Source organism: Gorilla gorilla, chromosome 2, assembly GCF_029281585.2.
Source record: "Gorilla gorilla gorilla isolate KB3781 chromosome 2, NHGRI_mGorGor1-v2.1_pri, whole genome shotgun sequence".
NCBI lineage: Eukaryota > Metazoa > Chordata > Mammalia > Primates > Hominidae > Gorilla > Gorilla gorilla.
The window spans coordinates 201,672,131-201,694,069 of NC_086017.1; the positions used below are offsets into that span (position 1 = coordinate 201,672,131).

Below are 21,939 nucleotides of genomic sequence, written 5' to 3' on the forward strand. Positions count from 1 at the left end.
GCCCTGGTTTGGCCCCTCCCCACCACTATCATATATTGTTTACCCATCTCTCAGACGTGTTTTTTGTCCTGTCTCGACTGCATTCACTTCATGTATGGAATGGGGGTATCTTCAGCTATCTTACTGGAATTCAGGGCTGCAACTAGACCTGAGGCCTGTATTTTCTGGGACTCTAATGATAACATGTGAAATAACTTTATTTCATGCGCTGTCAGTCTTGAATGGAAATTTCAACACAGAGACTGTATATTTTCTAGACTTTCTTCATAGCCCCTAGCACTCACAGGATCCTGAATAAATATTACCTGATAATAAGAATAAAGAGAGCAAAGGCTGTTTATTATATTAAAATAATCATTGAATTTTTACATCTTAATCATGGATTAGAAAAGATTGCTTGGAGGGGAAAAAAAACCCACAAAAACTAGCTAATGACTGCTTAGCGTTTCCCCAGTGTACTGTGTCACACTTGACACAGCCTGTTTATTTATTGTCACAACAGCCCTGCAAAAAAAATCATTCCCTTCAGCAGCATGAGGTTGCTCATTACAGTAATTTTTTTTAAAGAAAACCATGAACCATGGTACAGAAGAAGCATACTCAGAATTCGTTCTTTTGGTTTGTTTGTTTGTTTTGAGATGGAATCTCGCTCTGTCTCCCAGGCTGGAGTGCAGTGGTGCGATCTCGGCCCACTGAAACATCTGCCTCCTGGGGTCAAGTGATTCTCTTACCTCAGCTTCCCAAGTAGCTGGAATTACAGGCACGCGCCACCACACCCAGCTAATGTTTCTTTTTTTAGTAGAGACAGGGTTTTGCCATGTTGGCCAGACTGGTCTCGAACTCGACCTCAGGTGATCTGTCCTGCCTTGGCCCAGAATTCATTATGTGGGCTTCTATCCCCTGGTGCCACTTTGATGAGAGAAGCAGAGCTTGTTACAGGTGGCTATTAGATGATGTTACTGTATTACCTTCCTTATTCTGCACAGCAGCAGGAAGGATGGCTGCTGGAACCTTCCGGGACATAAACACATGATAATTCAGGGTCTTTTTGCTGGTAATCCAAAACCCAGTTATGAAATGATTTGAGATATGGAAACAGCTTGGAGACCTTCAGCAGCTTCGTTAGACCAGGAAGCTTTAAAATTATCTAGAAAACCCAGGGTTTTTATTCAGGTGCTCTCCCACAAGGAAAACTTTGTAGAAAGTGACGCTTGTATTTACAAACTAAGAGTGAAACTCCAGCATGGCAGATACTGATTGCAAACTGCTCGGAGGTGCTAAAATATTCATCCTTTAATAATGCTAGACTCTGAAAGACCCCAGCTCTTTTAGATTTGATTTTATAACTCTAAGTATTGCCTATTATAATTCTGAATTTAAACTTCGTAGGATTGGTTGTTTTCATCTGTCAGGGTTCACTTTCCTTTCTTACCTCTTTCTTTTCTTCTTTTTTCCTTTGTTCAGGTTTACTTTGTAATGATTTGTCCATACTTTTTATTTTTTAACTGGCTGGAACTGCCACTTCAAATTGATATGAAATGACAGTCTGTAGGGCAGTGTAAATACCTGGTGCCATAAACAGGAGTAGTACACTATTCGGAATAAAAATTATTCTAGGAGCAAACTCTAATGAAACTGAAACCGTGGCTTGTGGATTTCTCCCTCACCAAACCCTTTTTTTTTTTTTAATTTGGCATTCTTTCCTAATCTGACAAATGTTATCATCCCTTGTATCTGTCAGAGCTATTTTCCTTTTTTTTTTTTCAAATTATTCAATCAAGAAAACTTCCTTTTGTTGGTGGGAGTAAGGTATGTCTAATTATCTGGTCCTGGAAAGCAGCCATCTGCCCAGTGATGAACACGGGTTTGTACGCAGTACCAGCAACATGAGGATGCGTGATGGATGCTCACAGACACTCCAGCTCTCCCTCCTCCACTCCTGACTTCTTGCTCTCCTCTTGATGACTTAGTCAGTGAATGTGAATTTTCAGAAACATTTTCTAGACTTTGTTTGGGTAGCTCTACCCTGAATAAACATATCTAAGTTTTAATATTGTGTTAGTTTTCTCTCATACTGCTAATAAAGACATAACTGAGACTGGGCAATTTATAAAGGAAAGAGGTTTAGTTGACTCCAGTTCCACATGGCTGGGGAGCCCTCACAATCATGGCAGAAGGCAAATGAGGAGCAAAGTCACGTCTTACATGTCAGCAGGCAAGAGAGAGTGTGTGCAGGGGTACTCCCCTTTATAAAACCATCAGATCTCGTGAGACGTATTCATATTATGAGAACAGCACAGGAAAGACCCACCCCCATGATTCAATTACCTCCCACCATGTCCCTCCCACGACATTTGGGAATTATGGGAGCTACAATTCAAGATGAGATTTGGGTGGGGACACAGTCAAACCATATCAAATATCTTCCACTATAATATAAATTGTACTCTAGGTGAATGGTGTTTGCAGATATTTTTGGAAACCAGTGGTATATGATAGGATACTGCTAGAAAAATGTCTAGATATTTAAAATAATTTGTCATTGAGGAACAAAAAGAATATAAGTCAAAGAGACATAGACTCATAAGGTGGTTAAAATCTCAGGAATTGTTCATCTATCCACTTATTTGAACAGAGGAAATAAAACCATTGTTATCAGTGAAGACAATGATCAGCCATAAGTAGACATGTAAAATAACAGCTGTTTAAACTAATTCCTTTCCAAGTTTAGTGAGCATAGGGATTACCTGGGGATTGTTAAAATGCAGATTGTGATTCAATACATCAGGATGGGTTCTGAAAATCTGCAGTTCTGACAAGGTGGCAAGGAATACTGATGATGCTGGTGGGTTGAGGACCACACTCCAAGTAATGAGGATATAAAAAGCTTATTTGTCACATAAAATGTAGAGGTGGAAAGTTCAGGGCTGGTAAGGCAACTCCCCAAGTTATTCAAGGTCCCACCTCCTTTCACTTTCAGATTTCACGATCTTTAGGGTGTGGGCCTCATTCTTACCGTTTATTATGTAGCGCCAGCTATCATATCTATCTATGTCCCACGCAGCAGGACAGAAGAAATGGGATGGTAGGAGGAGCATGGGAAGCATAGGAACATGCCAGTGTCTCTCAAGGAAGATTTCTGGGATCTACCATATGACAATTTCAAACCTTTTCTATTAGCCAGAACCTAGTCACCTGACCACATCCAGGTGAGAGGCAAGCTGGGAAATGTTACTTTTAAACTGAATGGCTATGTGCCTAACTGAAAGTCCCCACACTCTATTGGGAAGGGGCATGTGAGGCATGGAAATGGGGCATGTCTAGCAGTCCATGCCACAGATGTGGATGTCTGACACAAGAAGTGGTTTGCCAAAGATCACAGAAAAATTACAGTTCATAGATTAATTATAACCAGTACATGTATAGACATTCTCAGTTTATGTGTGGTGCTGTTTTATGTCATAGGCTTATTTCATTTTCATAACTATTTTACACTATTATGAGCTTCTTTTTTGGTTGTGGAAAGTGAGGTACAAAATGGTTGAGGGACTTCATTGATCATAAAGCCTACCCTTACTACTCTCTTTATAATTGCATATTCCTGTCTCTCCCTTCTCTCTCCCTCCTTCATTCCTGATTCCTCTTACCAGATTCTATATTGTTCTTTGTTCCCTTGACTCATCACCTTTCAACATTCTATATATTTTTCTTATTTAGCATGTCAATTGCTTATTGTCAGTCTCCTTGTGTTAGCAGGTGAGCTCTGTGAGACCTTTGTTTTGTTTGCCAGTGCATCCCAAGCACCCATTTAGTATTTGGCACATGACGGAATGCTCAGTACATAGTTTTTTAAATGAAGGAATAATGCCACTAGGTATCAAAGTCCGCCTTGGAATTATGTCTGTTATCTTCAACCCTAATGCTATATGCCTTCTCTATCAGGGCTTCTGCTAATGTTTTAGACTCTGGAACTCCTGTGTTTGCCTCAGAAATGTGCTCACACTTAAACGTATTGATTTCCTCCTTGTCTTAGTGACATTCATTTAATGTTGCTAGCCAACTTAACTAGTTTGCTCTCACCTTCAGTTCTCTCTTTATCTCAGTCCCAAGTTAATATTTCCTGAGGACCCCAGCATACCACTAGAAAAACAAACTTTAGCAAAACTACCAAAATTAACATCAAACCAGCGTTCCTGTTTGACTTAGTCTCTAGCCTCAGGCTTAGATAGGACTACTAGCACACACAGATGGGACAGTTTCTAAGTGGCCTGATCCGCACTGGTTTCTAGTTTGGAATGTAAAAGGGGACTGGTTCTGGTCTCAGCCAAATCTCGACTCTCACCTCCACCCTCCGCCCTGTTTACAGTAATAGAATTAATATAAAATGTAGTACAATATAATATAATAGCATTTAATATTATTATGCTTCTGTTTAGAAACCTGTTATGACAATTGGTTGATTTCATTCAGTTAACTCTATTTCTATGTCTTTCTTTTGTGAAGATTGTTAATTTTCTGATGGGAATTTTCTGATGCAGATTCAGCTAATACGTACTGAGCTCGTTTTGCATGCTAGGACTTTTAACTCTCACACAGCACTGTAAGATAGGCAGGGTGTACATGCAGAGACTAGTTTAAAAGAAGCATTTTGTCCAAGGCCATATGGCAACTAAGTGGCACATGAAAAATAATTAACTATGGAAAGTAATTCCACTTTAGGTCTCCTAAAATTCAAATCTTTGCTCTTTCTTTTCTCTACCTGAGTTTCCTGATTTTTTATATTTATATGTCTGTCTACCCCAGCACCTAACATAGTGCTTTGCGCATAGCAGGTTCTCAATAAATATTTAATGAATACAAATATATGAAGAGCTTTTCTGTGGAAAATATTCTGCTTTGAATGTGTGAGGATACATTTGGGACAAACATCCTAGCTCTATAGTCAGGCAGCTTTTTTTTTTTGTGCTACCACTCAGGCAAAAGTAAGTCAATTAATCTCTCTGTCTCCGTTTCCTGGCATGTAATGTGGGAATGGGCATGAAAGCCCTAGAGTGTGTTGTGAGATTAATTAGTTAAAATGTATACCCTGCTATATAAATGCTAATTGCTGTCAGGAGCGTGGGTTGGATTTTCCAGTGACTTGGCTTTGCAAAGCTTTGCACATTTCCATTAGTCCCCTGTGCCACCAAGTCTCAGCCTTAAGAAACCCTTTTGGCTGAGAGGAATGATGACTTTGTGGTTCTCCCATGTTGAGAGGCCAATTTAGAGAGGACTTCCACTGTGGAGTAAACTGAATAAGAAGGGACATTATAAACAAAAAAGGAATTCTTGTGCTAGTAATTTGCTAAATTCCCTTTGCTGTTATTAGAGACAAATGTATTTGCATAACAGCCTTTTCCTGTCTTTTCTGAGGCTAGTGCCTGCAGTGAATCATATAATTAATTTGGTATTACATGCCACTACAGCCTGTTGCCATAGATTTTATTTTTATTTGTTCATTGAATAATATAAAAAGCTCTGACAAAATGCGCTCAGGTGGCTGTCTAGAGAACTTAAAAACTCACAGAACTAATTTCAAATGGGCAAATATCCCAAAGAAAAAGCTCAATAATAATAATGTTTATGAATGCTAATACATATATTTTCAGGCTCTGTGGTACAGGAGGCTGACTCACTTTATAAACGTATTCATTTGGTCCATGAAACATCATGTAAGGGAGATACATGGCAGGTATAATTATTTCCTTTCCCTTTAAAAATGTATTGAATTTAATTGAAGACATATTAAGCCGATGGATTGGGCCAGAGATGTTGGTGATTGACTTGTATTCAAATTTTAGTATGTAAGGAACAAATGCTTTTTTTAAAAGTGTCTGGTCTTGATTTATTAACTTATGTTATGAAAGGAAAATTCTACCTTCCTTTTTTTATTAATCAAGATAGGCAGTACTAGTTGCTATCACAAATCTCAGTGACTTAAGACAATAGAGATTTATTTTTCACTCATGTCACAGCCCCTTGAAAGTCAAGTGGCATTCCTGAACAGCTCTGCTCTGAGCAGTGGCAGGAATCCAGATTCCTCCCATCCTGTGATGCTACCTTTTCAACAGTTTCTGGACTTCAGGGCCTCCATTTCAGGGAAAGAGAGCATCAGAGATTATGCTGGGGATTTCAGCCTCTACAGCATTTCTGCCCACATTTCACTGGCCAGAGGAAATTCACATGGCCCCAATCCAATTACCAAAGAGAAGTAGTTTTCACATGAGTCAAGGAAAACAGAATTAATGAGCATATAGACAGTCTCTACCACAGTCTGTTCTCATGATCACTAAAAATCCATTTTATAATTCCTCCTACATTGGTCTGTCTGAGTATATGCTTGCCGTTAAAATGTTATGTTAGCTCTCCTTTTTTATCTCCTCTTTCCCAATCGGCATTCTCCTACTTTACAAAAGAAAAATCTACATGTCACTCATCATCTATCTTACTATTAATTATTGCCCAGGGCTATAAAGATTTTCAGGGTCTAACATGACACTATTTTATTGGTGTCAAAATGTCTCCTTAATAAGGGCACTGTTAAACCCCAGCAGGCCTTCCTTTTTCTCTCCAATTTACCAATGCTTCTATTAAGAGTGAATCATGACATCAGAATATGATCTGTGGCCCAAGTTGGAGTGATCTGAATTGATACACATTGTAGAGTGGGTTATAGGAAAGATACTAATTTCCATTTAATAGTCTTTCGTCTACCATCATCTAATTGCAGTCAAAAAAGTGCAGTCTTGAGGGAGATGCTTTTGCAAAACACGTGAAGAATATCTGTAGGAAATACCAAAGGCAGTGACATCTTATTTTATCTAGACAACAAACAGTATAATGAAATTACAGACTCCATTTGCTATCCAACTGTTTTCTTCCTCTTTTTTTTTCTATATACTTTATCATTCAAAGTGAAATGACTGTCAAGCCAATACATAACAACACAATTTTTGGAAATAAAATATAAAATCAAAAATTTTTCTAACAGAAAGTAGTTATGATAAGGATGGTTTGACATAGAATGGGTTTGCCAACTGTATTACCTAGTGGATATTTTCTTCCTTCTTTCCTTTCTTTCTTTTATTCTAATTATTATTTTAATTAATTTGAAAGCAAACTATGCACAGATTTTTAAGGTCAATATATTTTAAAAAATCAAAATAATTATATTCTTTCTGCCTTAACTATCCTCACTTTTACTAATTACCCTTCTCAGAGACAACAACTTGGATGTCTTATTTATCTCTTCTAATATTTCCCATCTATATTTTGCTAACCTATTTGTATACATTGTTATCTTTTGTGTAGTCAACCCGAGGCATTATCTTTTCACTTTTTTCATTATAGTAAATGAGGATAATCTTGCTGAAACTGCTATCCCTTCTACCCATTCTTCTCTATATTTCATATTTGGTCGAATCAATAATCATTTCATTAATATGTTTTCACGTATTTATGAACTATAATTCTATTACCTCTCTTAGTTTTTGAAGTTATTAACTGCATTGCTTTTCATATGCTTATTTTAATTTGTATGTTTTTGTAACCATTTTTATAGCTTTCAATTGCCTTTCAGCATAATTTTTCACATTTTTCACACTGTTAATGTCATCAGATAATCTGTCAGTTGTGATTATTTTTTCCCTAATTGGAGGTTTCCAATCCCTACTACCTATACTGGTTCGTTACCAAGCCCTGGTGCATAAATTTTATCCTTGGGTCTCGTTCACTGTCATTCTGAGGATCCCTTTTCTCTCTTGAGTTAGAATCCCTATTCCCAATCCTAGGTTTTCTCTATTATTGTTTTATTCTCTCATTTTTGTGGCACAAATCCCCCGAAGCTCCCTGATAAGGAGGACATGGTAAATAAATTGTGGAGTCTTTACGTGTCTACATTTGTCACCTTCATACTTGATTGTTTTATTATGTTTAGATTCTAGGTTGGAAATACTTTTCCTTCAGATGCATCGCTTCATTATCTTCTAGTTTCCAGTCTTGTGTTTGGGAATTCCCAAACCATTCTCATTCCTAATATTTCGTAAAGTGACTTTTTTTTTTCCTTTCCTTTCTTACTCCTTGGCAGTTTGCAGAATCCTCTCTTTCTCTGCAATCGTTTTGAAATATTTATGTGGTGTGAGTCTATTTCTATCCATTATTCTGGGGCAATTGATAGGTCCTTAGAAGGTTGTATACTTCAGTTCTCAGATTTTGTTTTTTTTCTGTGAATTATTTAATTGAGAACTTTCTTTGTATTTTGGGTTTTTTTTTTTTTTTTTTGAAAGGTGTGGTGCAGAGGGTTCTCTTATTGAGTGATTGAGATTCCTGGAGTGGGCATCTAACTTTCTTATCTATTTTCTATTTCTTTTTCTTTCTACTCTGCTTTTTAGGAAATCTTTAAATTTAACATCTAAAAAAAATCTATTAAAGTTTTTTTTGTTTAGTGGGCTTTTTTTCTCTGAATATTGCTTGGTTATAGCATTTGTTCCTGCTTCATGGATGAAACAGGTTCCTTATCGCTCTGAGAATGTTGATAGTATTTTTTACATGTTTACTTTTCCTTGAATAATTTGATTTTCTCCAAGTTTCTTTTACTTTTTTTTTTTTCTGACATTACATTTTGTGGTAGAGGTTTTTCTCAGATGATCTGCTCAGATTTAAGAAGAAGTGATTAAGAAGTTGATTGGAAATTCTAAATGTGAGTGTGAAGCTGTGATGCTCGTTAAACTTGAGCTTTTCTGTTGGATGATGTGGCTGCACAACTTTCTAAAGAGCTTCTGATAGTAAGATTGTCATATATTTCTTCTTAAACTGGCCAGATTTTCCACGGAAGATTCTTTCCTTCTCTTCTGTGGAGAGTAAATGTCTGACTGCCCTCATCCTTGGAGCTGAGTGAAGAAAACTGTTCAGTGCTAGAAGAGTCGGCTTGGAACAAAGCATGTAACTTTTTTATATAGCTGTCATTCTGTCTTCTTTCTTTTACCATTCTTCCCATATCTTTGGTTTTGAGATACCTGACTGCATGTGCCAGGATAGATTATTGATATTGGTAATAAGCAAATCCAAATTATGTCTGCCTTAAAAGAACAAAGTTGTGTGGTGTGCCATCCATCAAAGTACGCAACCTAAGGGAGCCTCTGTCTCTGTGCTTTCATATTTGCCAAGGCAGAAGAAAAGGGAATTTTGTAAAATATACCCCATCCAAAACATCCACAAGTAAGACTGACTACATCTTCTTGGTCAAAGTAAGTCACATGGCCGCTCCTTACTTCAGAGGTGTGGAAATGCACAATCTTATACTGAGAGGAGAGCCCATAAATAGTGGGTAAACAGCACTAATGACTCTTTATCTTGATGCTGATAATTCCTGGGTCTTTTCAGCATCCTGAACTACAGATTGGTTTGTTCTCCAGTTCTCTGCTGCTGGTTTAGGATTTGTCTTTTTAGGTGTGTTAAGTCTCTTACCACTTGTCCATGTTGGTACCACTATTGTCTTTTCTCCTACTCTTGCAGTTACTTGGGATTATGTATTAAACATTATTTTAATTTTCTTTTCTTTTCTTTTTTTGAAACAGAGTCTTGCTGTCTCACCCAGGCTGGAGTGCAGTGGCACGATCTCGGCTCACTGCAACCTCTGCCTCCCGGGTTCAAGCAAGTCTCCTGCCTCAGCTTTCCGAGCAGCTGGAATTACAGGCCCCTGCCACCATGCCTGGCTAATTTTTGTATTTTTAGTAGAGATGGAGTTTCGCCATGTTGGCCAGGCTGGTCTCGAACTCCTGACCTCAGGTGATCCGCCCGCCTCGGCCTCCTAAAGTGCTGGAATTACAGGCGTGAGCCACCATGCCCAGCCAAAACTTTGGTTATACTTTTATATAAACTGAATAAGCGAACTCTGCAACTTTGCAAATATTTTCAAAGAATGTGATACTTTATAAAATACATTGTGTTACAAGTGTGCATTGATGTGAACAACACTGTGATTTTTCCAATTATTTCTCTGTATGTTGAATTTTAAAAGTTGCTTCTAACTAAAAACATAGCAACAGATAGTCATTTGTTGAGTCTTGGAAAAACTAGTTGTTACATTTCCCAGAGCTTTATTACTTACCTGACAAATCCTTTTGCAAGTCAGAAAGCTTCAGATTCTTCGCTTTTATCAAAATGAGAATAATGGCAAGTGAGTTGTTTTGCCAGTTATCCACTGCTGCAAAAACGGTGCCTTGCAAAGAAGCACAAATTTAAATGACCAAACTTCATTTTATTTATTTCACTTGTATTTTTGCTTCTGAGTCTGTATCTTGTGTGGCTCAGCTCGTCCAGGCCGGACTTGCTCTTCTACCTTTGGTCAGTTGTGGAAAGCCAGATAGCCATACTTCTGGAGGTGGGCCAGCTGCCAGCTGGGGTGTCTCAGCTGTCCTCTCTGTGGTCTCTTATTTATTAATATGCTTGTCTGGACTTGTTCTCATAGTGACAACAGAGTTCCAAGAGAAAAAGCAAAATCTTTTAACTCTTAGGTTTAGATCGTCACACACCACACAATCACTTTTGCTGCAGTTTGTTTGCCAGTATAACTCACAAGGACAGCCCAAATTTGATGGCTGGTGAGATAGGCTCTTGATTGGAAAACTTACAGTTTCAAATTGCAGAGGATGTGGAGATAGGGGAAAGGGAAAACTAGGGCTGTTTTTGCTGACTCTGTATTCCAGAGTTTTCAAATGATCGTTAAAAATAATGTTTGATGATAAAAATATAAAATGGGTATGCAGCTCAGAAAGAATTTAAAGAATTGAGTGACCTTGTAGAACGAAGCTCCTTTAGTTCCTTACTATAAACAAATTTTCCCAGTTCTCACATGTAAGCAAACAATTTTCAACTAGTACCTAAAAACTCTCATTCAAAAATAGCCCTTCTATATTACTAAGAAATGATTTCCAATGCAAGCTTTACATTTTATAATCATTAATTACTTATAAAATGAAAACTTATTATTTAAATTGATAAGACATTTCAAAAATCTTTTAACACTTAGCACTTTACATATTACACAAAAGAATAAAATGATGAAAAATAAAACATAAACTATCAAACATAAGAATATATTCCACTAAAGTAAATTTACACGTGGAGATAGTGGAATTAATGTAAGTTCAAGGAAAAAAAGAAACTGTGGAATTTATAATGGTTAAAAGAAAGCTTTTTTACATGTTTTTAGGTTGGATATTGGTGTATGGCAAATCACTATTCCATTGGATGTAATTAAAAGAATGATGTAACTCTTTTCTTTCAAAATGGCATTACTTATGACACTAAATATATCCTTTCCAATTATACTTGGCATGAGAAGTTTTAGATGTCAATGGAGACGTAGGGAAGATTACAGAGTTAAAAAAATACATACATAAGCGTGTGTATGTGCAAATGTTAGGGACATGAGGAAAAAACTACTTTAAGGTGATGGTTTTGTGGTCCGCAGGACTCCATCACCCTGACCTCTGTTCCCTCTTCATCTGGTGACTTCTAGAGCCCTCCATTCAGATATCACTCTTAAGAAAATAAATATTTTCTTGTTTTCTTAAAATAAAGAAAAAAATTCTTTAAAAAAAGTTTGTCTTTTTTTCTGAGTAGATGAGTGATTACTTTTCATTGTAAAGAATAAATTATAAAAGCCATTACTCACAAGGACAGTGCAGATTGGAGGGGTGGTAAGATAGACTCTTGATTGGAAAACTCACAGTTTCAAATTGCAGAGGATGTGGATACAGGGGAAAGAGAAAAAACTAGGGCTGTTTTTGCAGACTCTGTATTCCAGAGTTTTCAAGTGATTGTTAAAAATAATGTTTGTTGATAAAAATATAAAATGGGTATGCAGCTCAGAAGGAATTTAAAGAATTGAGTGACCTTGTAGAACTAAGCTCCTTTTTTATTTGACTCTGTCATTGAAACTGTAGCACCTTTAGTTCTGAATGAGTATTCCACCAAGGAGTATTACTGAGATCTCTTGATTTCTTGAGGTCTACTGTCCTGCTGTCCAATAAAGTAGACAGTAGACATATGTGGCTAGTCCAGATTGAGATGTAAGTGAAAAATACATTGAATTTTGAAGATGTACCACATAAAAAGAATATAAATGTAAAATAGCTCTTTTTTTTATATTTTGGATATATTGGGTTTAACAAAATATTAAAATTAATTTCGTCTGCTTTGTTTTACTTTTTTAGTGTGGTAACTGAAATGTCTAAAATCACGTATGTGTGTTGCATTATAATTTCTATTGGACATTGCAGATCTAGCCCATGAATCAGAAGATCTAGAGCAAACTGGGAGTCTTTTCTCCCATTTGCCCAAGGATTGTCTTTTCAGTTACAATTTCCTCCTTAAACCATTCTCTGTTCCACAAAGTGAAAAAACACTTGATGTCTTTTTTAGGTGAAACTTTCTCCCATACCTTGCAGGGCTTAACAGGGTCAAGCTATCAGATCAAATCATTATTCAAGAGATACTCAGAAAATAAAAAATAATGGGGAACAGCAGTTTCTTCACACCAAAGGTGCCTACTGTATGCAATTATTAGAGGGAGGCTGGAAGATGACCAGAGAAAGAGGTTCTGGAAAAGACCGGGTGCACTGAGGAGAAGGTGTGTTCTTTTGAGGCCTTTGTTGTAAGATGACTCATCTGCCCTTTCTTTCTTTTTTGATTATTCCAGAACGCTGCGATGACTGGGGACTAGATACCATGAGGCAAATCCAAGTGTTTGAAGATGAGCCAGCTCGCATCAAGTGCCCACTCTTTGAACACTTCTTGAAATTCAACTACAGCACAGCCCATTCAGCTGGCCTTACTCTTATCTGGTATTGGACTAGGCAGGACCGGGACCTTGAGGAGCCAATTAACTTCCGCCTCCCTGAGAACCGCATTAGTAAGGAGAAAGATGTGCTGTGGTTCCGGCCCACTCTCCTCAATGACACTGGCAACTATACCTGCATGTTAAGGTAGCCTGATTCTTGGCAGTGGCTTTCTCTTTTCCCTTTAGTTTCTGGGCTTTTGTCAGGATGATCCGTGGGCCAGGAAGCTGGGGAGAAGTCGGAAGCATTTAGATAGAGTTTAGTGAGGTAATTCTCTGCAGCTTAGCTGAAGGGGCTGAAGGAGGTATGCAGAGAAATTGGTTGTGGCCCTTAGAATGTTCTCCAGAGGTAGTTTCTTCCCAGACCCTGAGACATATCAAAGTTGTCCAAAAGTGGAGCCTTGTTATTAATCCTTTCTCACCACACCGGTTCCTGCCTGCCTTTATGCCCCACCTGGAGACATCCATTTCTCCAGACATTGAACAGGGCAGAGAATAGAGCCCATTTGTATCTGTTTTTCTTGGCATCTTTCAAAGTACTTGGCACAGAAGAGAAACTCAGGTGCATTGTGTGATGCACAATGCCTCCCAAATATGTGTGATGTGATGCCTCCCAAATATTATTTTACTTTTTGAGTGTGGCAACTGAAATGTCTAAAATTACATATGTGGTTCGCATTATCATTTCTGTCGGACACTGCACATCTAGCCCCCAAATCAGAAGACCTAGAGCGAACTGGGAGTCCTCTCTCCCATTTGTCCAAGGTTTGCCTTTTCAGTTACAATTTCCTCCTTAGACTTTTCTCTGTCATAATATTCTCCCAAATATTATTTTGGGAGGCATGACATATATGTATGACAATGCTTTTTAAACTTGTACCAAATTTCCCCTAAGAAGCAAGAGAATACCATATCTCTGGCAATCTAAGGATATAATCCAAACAATTTACCATGACTGTAAAATTTCTTTTCAATCCACTTGTTTTTCCCTTGAAAGTTTTGTAGATTTTATATTTTACTCTACAGTATTCCTCTTTTTTTTTTTCTGCATTAATGTTGTTTTTGGGGAAAAAAAACAAAACAAAACAAAACAAAACAAAAAAAACAACTTCTAAAAACTGAGGCCTCTCCACAGAATAGCCCTTTTCAGGGTTAATTATTTGGTTACTTTTTACTCACAGTCACTTTTTAGCTGCCAGGCTTGGCTTTGTTTTCTAAACTCCCATCCGGGTTATTTTTTTTTTCTTTTAACGACTTCCTGCTATTTAACAGGTGTCTTGCTTTGCTAGGGCTGCAATGACAAAATACCACAGTGTGGGTGACTTTAACAAACAAAATTACCTTCTCACAGTTCTGGAGGCTGGAAGTCCAAGATCAGGGTGTTGGCAGGGTTGATTTCATTCTTGATGCCTCTCTCCTTGGCTTGTATATGGCCATCTTCTCTCCTTGTCTTTACATGGTCTTTCCTCTGTGTGTTTGTGTTTTAATCTCTTCTTCTGATAAGGATGCTAGTCATATGGGATTAAAGACCCCCCTTATGACCTCATTTGAGCTCAGTTATGTCTTTAAATGTTCTGTTTTCAAGTAAAGTCACATTCTAATGTACTGTGAATTAGGACCTTAGCATATAAATTGGGGTGGGGTGACACAACTCAGTCCATAACAATAAATAATCACAAATGTTTTTTCTCTCATGGAGAGTAACTACTCCCTGATGGAAAACTATGACTATGCTTTGGTAAATGTAAGCTATGTTGTGATTATGTGAAAAAAGATCTCTTTTCTATCACAGAAAAGCCTTTGGATCACTGTGTTCTTGGGGGTCGCAGGTAAGGGGGATCCCTGTAGCCTCTGAAGGTCCTTCTGAGGCTTTCATCGGACACTTGAATTTTATTGGAGTGGACTTTAGACTGGTATATGGGTTTCTGAGGATCCTGAAATACTCATGTTGTCATTGTTTATGTTCTAATACAACTTGGTAGAAGTTAAAGCAGATTATAGTGGAAAGAGCATTAGGAGAAGACAGAGAAACCAGGCCATCACTTCCACTCTGCCACTACTTAGCTGGTGACCTGAGGCAAGTCCTGTCCATGTCTGAGAGCTGTGGTATCTACGTCCACATAGGAAGAGAGTTGGCATACATGCTTGATGAGCTCTTTTTTTTCTTTGATAACTGTTCATCTGTTAACATTTCCCAACGGGAAGAAGTCATCAGGAGCTTTCTGTTTAACTATGGTCTCCACTGTGTATCTTAGTGCTTCAGTATCAGTTTTACTTTTTCCTTAATTACTTACTACTTGCCTGTAGATCTTCCACAAACTTTTCTAATCTTCTTTTACATTATAGGAGTAGAGCTGCATGACTATTAAGACCTGCATATACCTTTAATGTTATTTATCAACTTCCAGATTGTCACCTCTTCAGTTTACTTCTCTATCTTCCATGTTCCTAAAGCAAATCTAGAATTGAAATTGCCTGGTAGGAGCACTACTAGGTTTCCTGTTTTAGTGAGGAAATGTCTAATCTGAGAATGACCTTAAACTGAAACATGTAGAACCATAGGCCTGAATGTCTTTAAGGCCATAAAGTTAGTTTCATCTTTCAGTATTTTATTTATATTCTTGCCCCAATACTGTTCTACTTTGGGAGCTAAAAAAAGTCGGTCGAACCACTGTTCTTCATATTTTTTAAAATCAGAAAATATATCCTTAAACTTAAATGTACCTTCTATAACTTCCACCTATAGAATCTGTCTTCCACGTGGCAGATGTTTTGTTATTTGTAGGTAGGGGTCATGCCTACCACTCCCCCTTGCCACCTTCTGAGCATTGTCAGAAGTCATCTTTAACACCCCTCCGTCCCGCTTTGAGAATGCATACCCCACCCCTTCCACTATATTTAGTCTTTATTCATCAGTCATTTTGGTACCAAATAAGCCAAATAGGTGTGATGTGATGCCTCCCAAATGTTATTTAGACAAAAATCACAGAAATGGCTACACATAGACTCCTTATCCCATCACCCTAAAAAATTAGTTGTTTTTATTATTGTATGTTCTTTTTCATGTTTTCCTATATTTAGACACAAGTTTTACATCCATTCCATTTATTTAATAACAAATATTTATTTAGCAGTTACTGAAAGTGAAGACACTGTACTAGATGCAATTTATGTAATAAAAAACATAAATAGCATTGTGGGACTTATATTTTACAGAGGATAAACGTACATATCTATAACATAACAATCTAATTTTGAGCTATAACAAATTTAATAAAGGAAATGTCCAAGGTGCTCAATAAATGACAGATCAAATTTAGATATGAGGTGGGAAAAGATAACAGAGAAGGCCTACATGTGAAATGGAGGGGGTGGGGGAAGTAAGCCCTCCAGGCAGACGGAACAACATGTGTGAACATTATAGCAGCAATGTAATTCCCCAGTCATCCTAAGGAATTGTTACGTGTTTGTTTTTTTCCTTCATGCCTGATTGTTTGTATACATTCTCACAACAACTTGGAATGGTTGTACCACAGGTTTCTTGATAATATTCCATTTGTCACATTTTCTTCTATTGATTTTAATGTTTTCCTTGCTGATATGGCTCTGGATGGGCCATTTTGACTATTTGCTGTCTCTATTCCTCCTTTTCTATCGTTCTATCATGTGACAAAATATCCGGACATAGGATTGCTAGGGCAAAAACAAAGGCGTTTTATGATCCTGAAAACATAGTTTTTCCCAAAGGTTCCTTATACCATTATTGACTCTGCATAAATATGCCATTCATGCCTCTGCCTTACCAGCACTGAGCATTATTGAGAATGTTTTAGGTGTTACATATATACACAGTTATATTTTGCTATGTTGAACAGCAGAACAGGGGATATGTTCTGAGAAATATTTGTTAGCTGATTTTTGTCATTGTATGACCATCATAGAGTATAGTTACATGAACTTGGATGGTAGAGCCTACTACACACCTAGGCTATATGGTATAGTCTGTTACTCCTAGGCTACCAACCTGTATAGCAGGTTGTGGTACTGAATACTATAGGCAATTATAACACAGTGGTATGGATTTGTGTACCTAATCTATCTAAATATAGAAAAGACACAGTTAACATACAATATAAAAGATGATAAAAACGGTACACCTATGGAGGGCACTTATCATGAATAGAGCTTGTAGGACTGGAAGTTGTTCTGGGAGAGTAGGTGAGTGAGCAGTGAATGAATGTGAAAGCCCAGGACATTACTATACACTTTTATTTGCCTGACGGTGCATAGGTTTGTTTATACCAGCATCACCAAAAACGTGAATAATATGTTGCCCTATGACATTACAATGACGATTACATCAATAAACAATAGAAATTCTTGAGCTCTATTATAATTTTATGAAACCACCGTCACATATGTAATCCATCATTAACTGAAATGTCATCGTGTGACACATGACTATTTATATACACTGACAAACACACACTTAGGATCACAACTGAAAATATACTTTAGTACATTAATAGTAGTTAATTAATTGTGCCTGTTTTTTTATTCTGTGATGTCAATTCGTGTAGGAAATGCCTCCACTACCATTTTATCTCTTACATGAACTTACATGTATAAATGATGTCTCTGTATGTAGCATGGCTTCACTTAGTTCATTTGAATGTGGTTGCTCTATGAAATCAAATGCAAATACTACCCATTCATTGTATATTTCTTTTTTCAGGAACACTACATATTGCAGCAAAGTTGCATTTCCCTTGGAAGTTGTTCAAAAAGACAGCTGTTTCAATTCCCCCATGAAACTCCCAGTGCATAAACTGTATATAGAATATGGCATTCAGAAGATCACTTGTCCAAATGTAGATGGATATTTTCCTTCCAGTGTCAAACCGACTATCACTTGGTATATGGTAAGGAAAATTAGACTACATTTTATTCTCTCTAATGGCTTATAAAATGATAATGCTTATTTGCTGAGTTATATTTATAAGCAAAGGTGTTTCTCTTCAGATTATCTGATCTGTTCCATAATAGCTTTATGGAAGTATTTCAGCACATCCTCATTTTGTACCATTTTAAAGGAAGTGGTGCACAGTACTTTGTCTCAGGCCACTATTTCTGAAATTGTTCTAACTAGAATACCAAAACTACCTTATTTCTGTTAACTTCATGTGAAATACATTTTAAGAAATGCTGCCCACTTCTAGTTCCTGCTTAGTGAAGTCATAAGCTGTTAATTCTTGTGGTGAATTTCAATTCCTTGATTAATCAGTACTGCATTTTATTATTTATGTGTGTTTTTTTCTTTGCCCTCATTTGTGAGCACTGTCCGTCTATGGTCTTTTCCACATTCGAGGGATTTGGAAAATGTTTCGTCAAAATATAAAAGTGTTGGAAGGTAGCGCTTGTAGCAGCAACATAGCTTTTGTATCGCTTCAAGTCTCCACATACACCAAAGCCAAAACCCCACGGCCAGAATCTGTAACATAACTCAGTGACAAGTTATCCATAAGAGCCACCTTTGATAAAGTTAACTGAGGCAAGCCACCAACAGCCTAAGCCCATATGGGATCAGTGTTTGTGGGGAAGGAAGCAGATGGAAGTAACGTGGTGTCTGTCAGACTTGACAACAGGAGAACACCAAAAGAGCCAACAGGTACTCACTGGAAAGTGTGATGAGCCAATGTGAGAACAGGAGCTGAAATTGGCAGGGGTTTTGCTCTCTAATAAGGGGTAGTGCAAGAGGCCTATAAGAAGAAGCTCTGAAGGGGTGGGAAAAGTTGTAGTTCCTCACAACTCTGAAATATGACCAGCCACGTTGAGGAGAAGCTACTGTGAGTAGAATCAAAAGTAAGCTGGATGAGGACAATATATAGGAAGGAAAGAGAAGGACTGGTGAAAAATGGATCAGGAGAACAAAGCCAGGACATCTTAAGACCAAGACACCATTGCTTTCAAAAGATATCTTGGTGAAGTTAGAAAATCCTTTTCTATTTTAAAATTCAGAAAAAACTACTATTTCCTAAGTGAGCTAAATGACATTTTAAAATGATACAAGCTGTGAAAGAATAATAAGAATTAGAAATATCCAAAAATTATTTATATTATATAACTCCATACAAACTTAGAAGAAAATAAATCATTTTAGAAATGAAGATAATCTAAGAGGAGGATCACAGAATAAAAAACACAATAGATAATACCTTAAGATTAATAGAAGGTGAAAGGGAGAAAAAATTAAAATTAAAAAAATGACAAATACAATAAGAAAATTAGAATGGCTGTAAGAATATCAGATAAAGTAGACAGTGAGGATTACCAGAGATAAAGATGACCTTTCATAATAAGAGGATCACTTTATCAGTGAAACATAAAAATAACAAAAGCTTGTGTGCTTAATAACAATGCTTCAAAAACATGCAGGAAAATTTGGCAGAACTCCCGAGAGAAATAAAAAATTCCACAAACACAATTTGTTGTGAATTTCAAAAGCTGAAAATTTTAAATTCTGTCTCTGCTTAAGTTGTTAATGATACAATTTGGGAGTCAACTTGAAGAGTCTTCTGTTGGCCAAAGATGAACAATTTGAACCGAAATAATTTGAACCTAATTGCAATGGTTTAAATCCTATGAAGTCAGTTTAAATTTATAAGTTTATAATGACATTTCACAAAATTTAATGGGTTACATTTGGATGATGATAGGAAATCAGTTTATTATCTTGAAAACTGGTAAAGGAGAATAATCAAGTATTCATTCTGGTTTTCCTAGAAGACATGTAACATTGAGTAATGAAGTGTTGTAGAGAGGTGTGTTTTGTAAAGTGTTTCTAATAGTAAATGAAAATTTAATGATACAATTAGAATTATCATCACCTTGCAACTCTCAATAGATTAATAAATCTAGGCATCTAAGCATCAATGACTTCCAACATCACAAGAGGAAAAACCATCAGACATGTTTCTTCTGATAAAAGAAGAAAATATTACATATTGATTCATATTACCAAATTAATTAAACCTGAGTCCAATTAAGCCTTTGGATCCCACTGTCATTTTGCAGGAGATATATAAATAGCATAGAAATACATTGAACTGCAGCATGAATATGTCATCCATAAAATCCAGACTATGTGAAACTCTGTGGGCCAGACGTGCTGGGTTTTTCAAAAGATAAATTGTAAGAAAAGGAATGTCATGAAGAGGGACTGTATAGATTAAAAGAAACATATAAGACATTTAAAAAGTAGATAGCACTGTAGCATCTAAGCATGCATATATAGGTGAAAAGTATATAAATAAAAACAAGGAAGTGATTTTACTATAAAAGTATAGATAGTGCCTACTTTGGAGGGTAGTAAAGGAGGTGTGATTGACATGGGCCGTGAAGAAGGCCTTCAGGAGGGACTGGCAAAGTTCCTGGACCTGACTGATGGTTACAAAGGCCTTTGCTTTATAATAACTCATTAACTCTTAGATGTGTTTTGCATGGTTTTTTTGTATGTGCTTTATTTTACAATAAAATGACTAAGATGGATGGAGGGAGAGAGAGAAGAAAGGTAGAAAAGGAGTGAGGAAGAGAAAGAGATGCAGAGACTGATTTAAGAGATTTAACCACCAATTGCAATGAATCAACTTTAGTTGGATCTTTTTCATTTGAAAAAAACTATAAAGCAAATTATGAAAAGATCAGGGAATTTGGAACATACAATACTAATGTTACTAATAAATTATTACTTTTTAAACTTGATAATGGTACTGTAGTTATGTTTGCAGAAGGAGTTTTCTTTTTTGGAGATACTCAAATATTGTTTAAAATAAAATTATATGATGTCTGTGATTTGCCTCAAAATAATCTTGGGGTGCAGTGAGTAGCTGTGCATGAAATAAGACATAGTCTCAATTAATACTTGTTGAGGCTAGTAAAGATACAGGGGCTCGTTGTCCTCTCTCTGATTATAATTTTTCATAGTAAAAAACCTAAAAGATGGTTAAAAAATAATATTAACAGTTTTACATCAATAAGTGTAATATACCTTCCAGTTAAAAAAAAAAGTTTATCTACCCTGCAAACTAGGTTTTAATCTCGAACCTTATTTGATTTTTCAGTTTTATTCCCGTACACATCCTGCCGTTTTCTCGTCTCCTTTTTTCCTCATGCATTTCCTCTGCCTAGAATGTCCTCACTTTAGAACAGACCAAATTGTACCACCTTTATTAATTGTTCCTTGTTCCCTCCAGCTGGAAATCATATTTCTCTCATGTATTCCTGTTTATTTATACCTGTTTCAATATTATTTTTCACTTCTTTATTTTTTTAGTCATTCATTCATGACTACAGATAGTCCTCGATTTACAATGGTTTGACTTAAGATTTTTCAACTTGATCATGGGTTTATTGGGATAAAACCTCATGGTATGTCAAGTAGCTTCTTATGATTTATGATGGGGCTATGGTTTCTACTGAATTTTTATCACTTTCACATTATCATAAAGTCGAAAAATCATAAATAAAACCGTCATAAGTTGGGGACTGTCTGCTGTGTTGTGAGAATTAAATGCATTTTTGACTTAACCGTATTTTTGACTTATGATAGGTTTATTGGTATGTAACTTTCATCATAAGTTGAGGAATATCTGTATACTAGCTGAAGATTAACTGTGATCAATGCAATATGCCAGGGGGTTGAGGGAACACCATAATGAATAAAATATATGCCCAGAGCTGTGTAGTCCCAAATGACCTCATAATTTAATACAAATAACTTTGTAAATACAAAGAATTTCTACTCTTATCAAAATGTAAACTTCTAAGTTTCATAAGAGTGACAAGGAGAAAATACTGTTGGTTTTAAGGAGAGAGAGATATGTATCCTAGAAGACAGCATATTTCTTGAGGGCAAAGCTATGTAATGTCTTACTCTGCATCTCCAGTGATTTCCAGATTTCTGGTTTTCATTAAAGGATGGCATGGTGTTATTAACCAAGGTACGAAGTAACAGAGGAGAAGCAGGTTTAGGGAGTAAGTAATGGGTTAGGTAATGCCAT

At 36.6% G+C, this 21,939-nt stretch overlaps 1 protein-coding gene across 6 annotated transcripts in view; it reads left to right on the forward strand.

The window, feature by feature from the left end:
- Nucleotides 1-21,939, forward strand: part of IL1RAP (interleukin 1 receptor accessory protein) — a 149,077-nt gene that overhangs the window by 76,474 nt on the left and 50,664 nt on the right. For all 6 annotated transcript variants that reach the window (XM_063704459.1, XM_019024722.4, XM_063704460.1 and 3 more), the window contains 2 exons: nucleotides 12,743-13,028; nucleotides 17,616-17,802. In XM_063704459.1, the coding sequence (XP_063560529.1) occupies nucleotides 12,743-13,028; nucleotides 17,616-17,802 (473 nt within the window). The remainder of the gene's footprint in view (nucleotides 1-12,742; nucleotides 13,029-17,615; nucleotides 17,803-21,939) is intronic.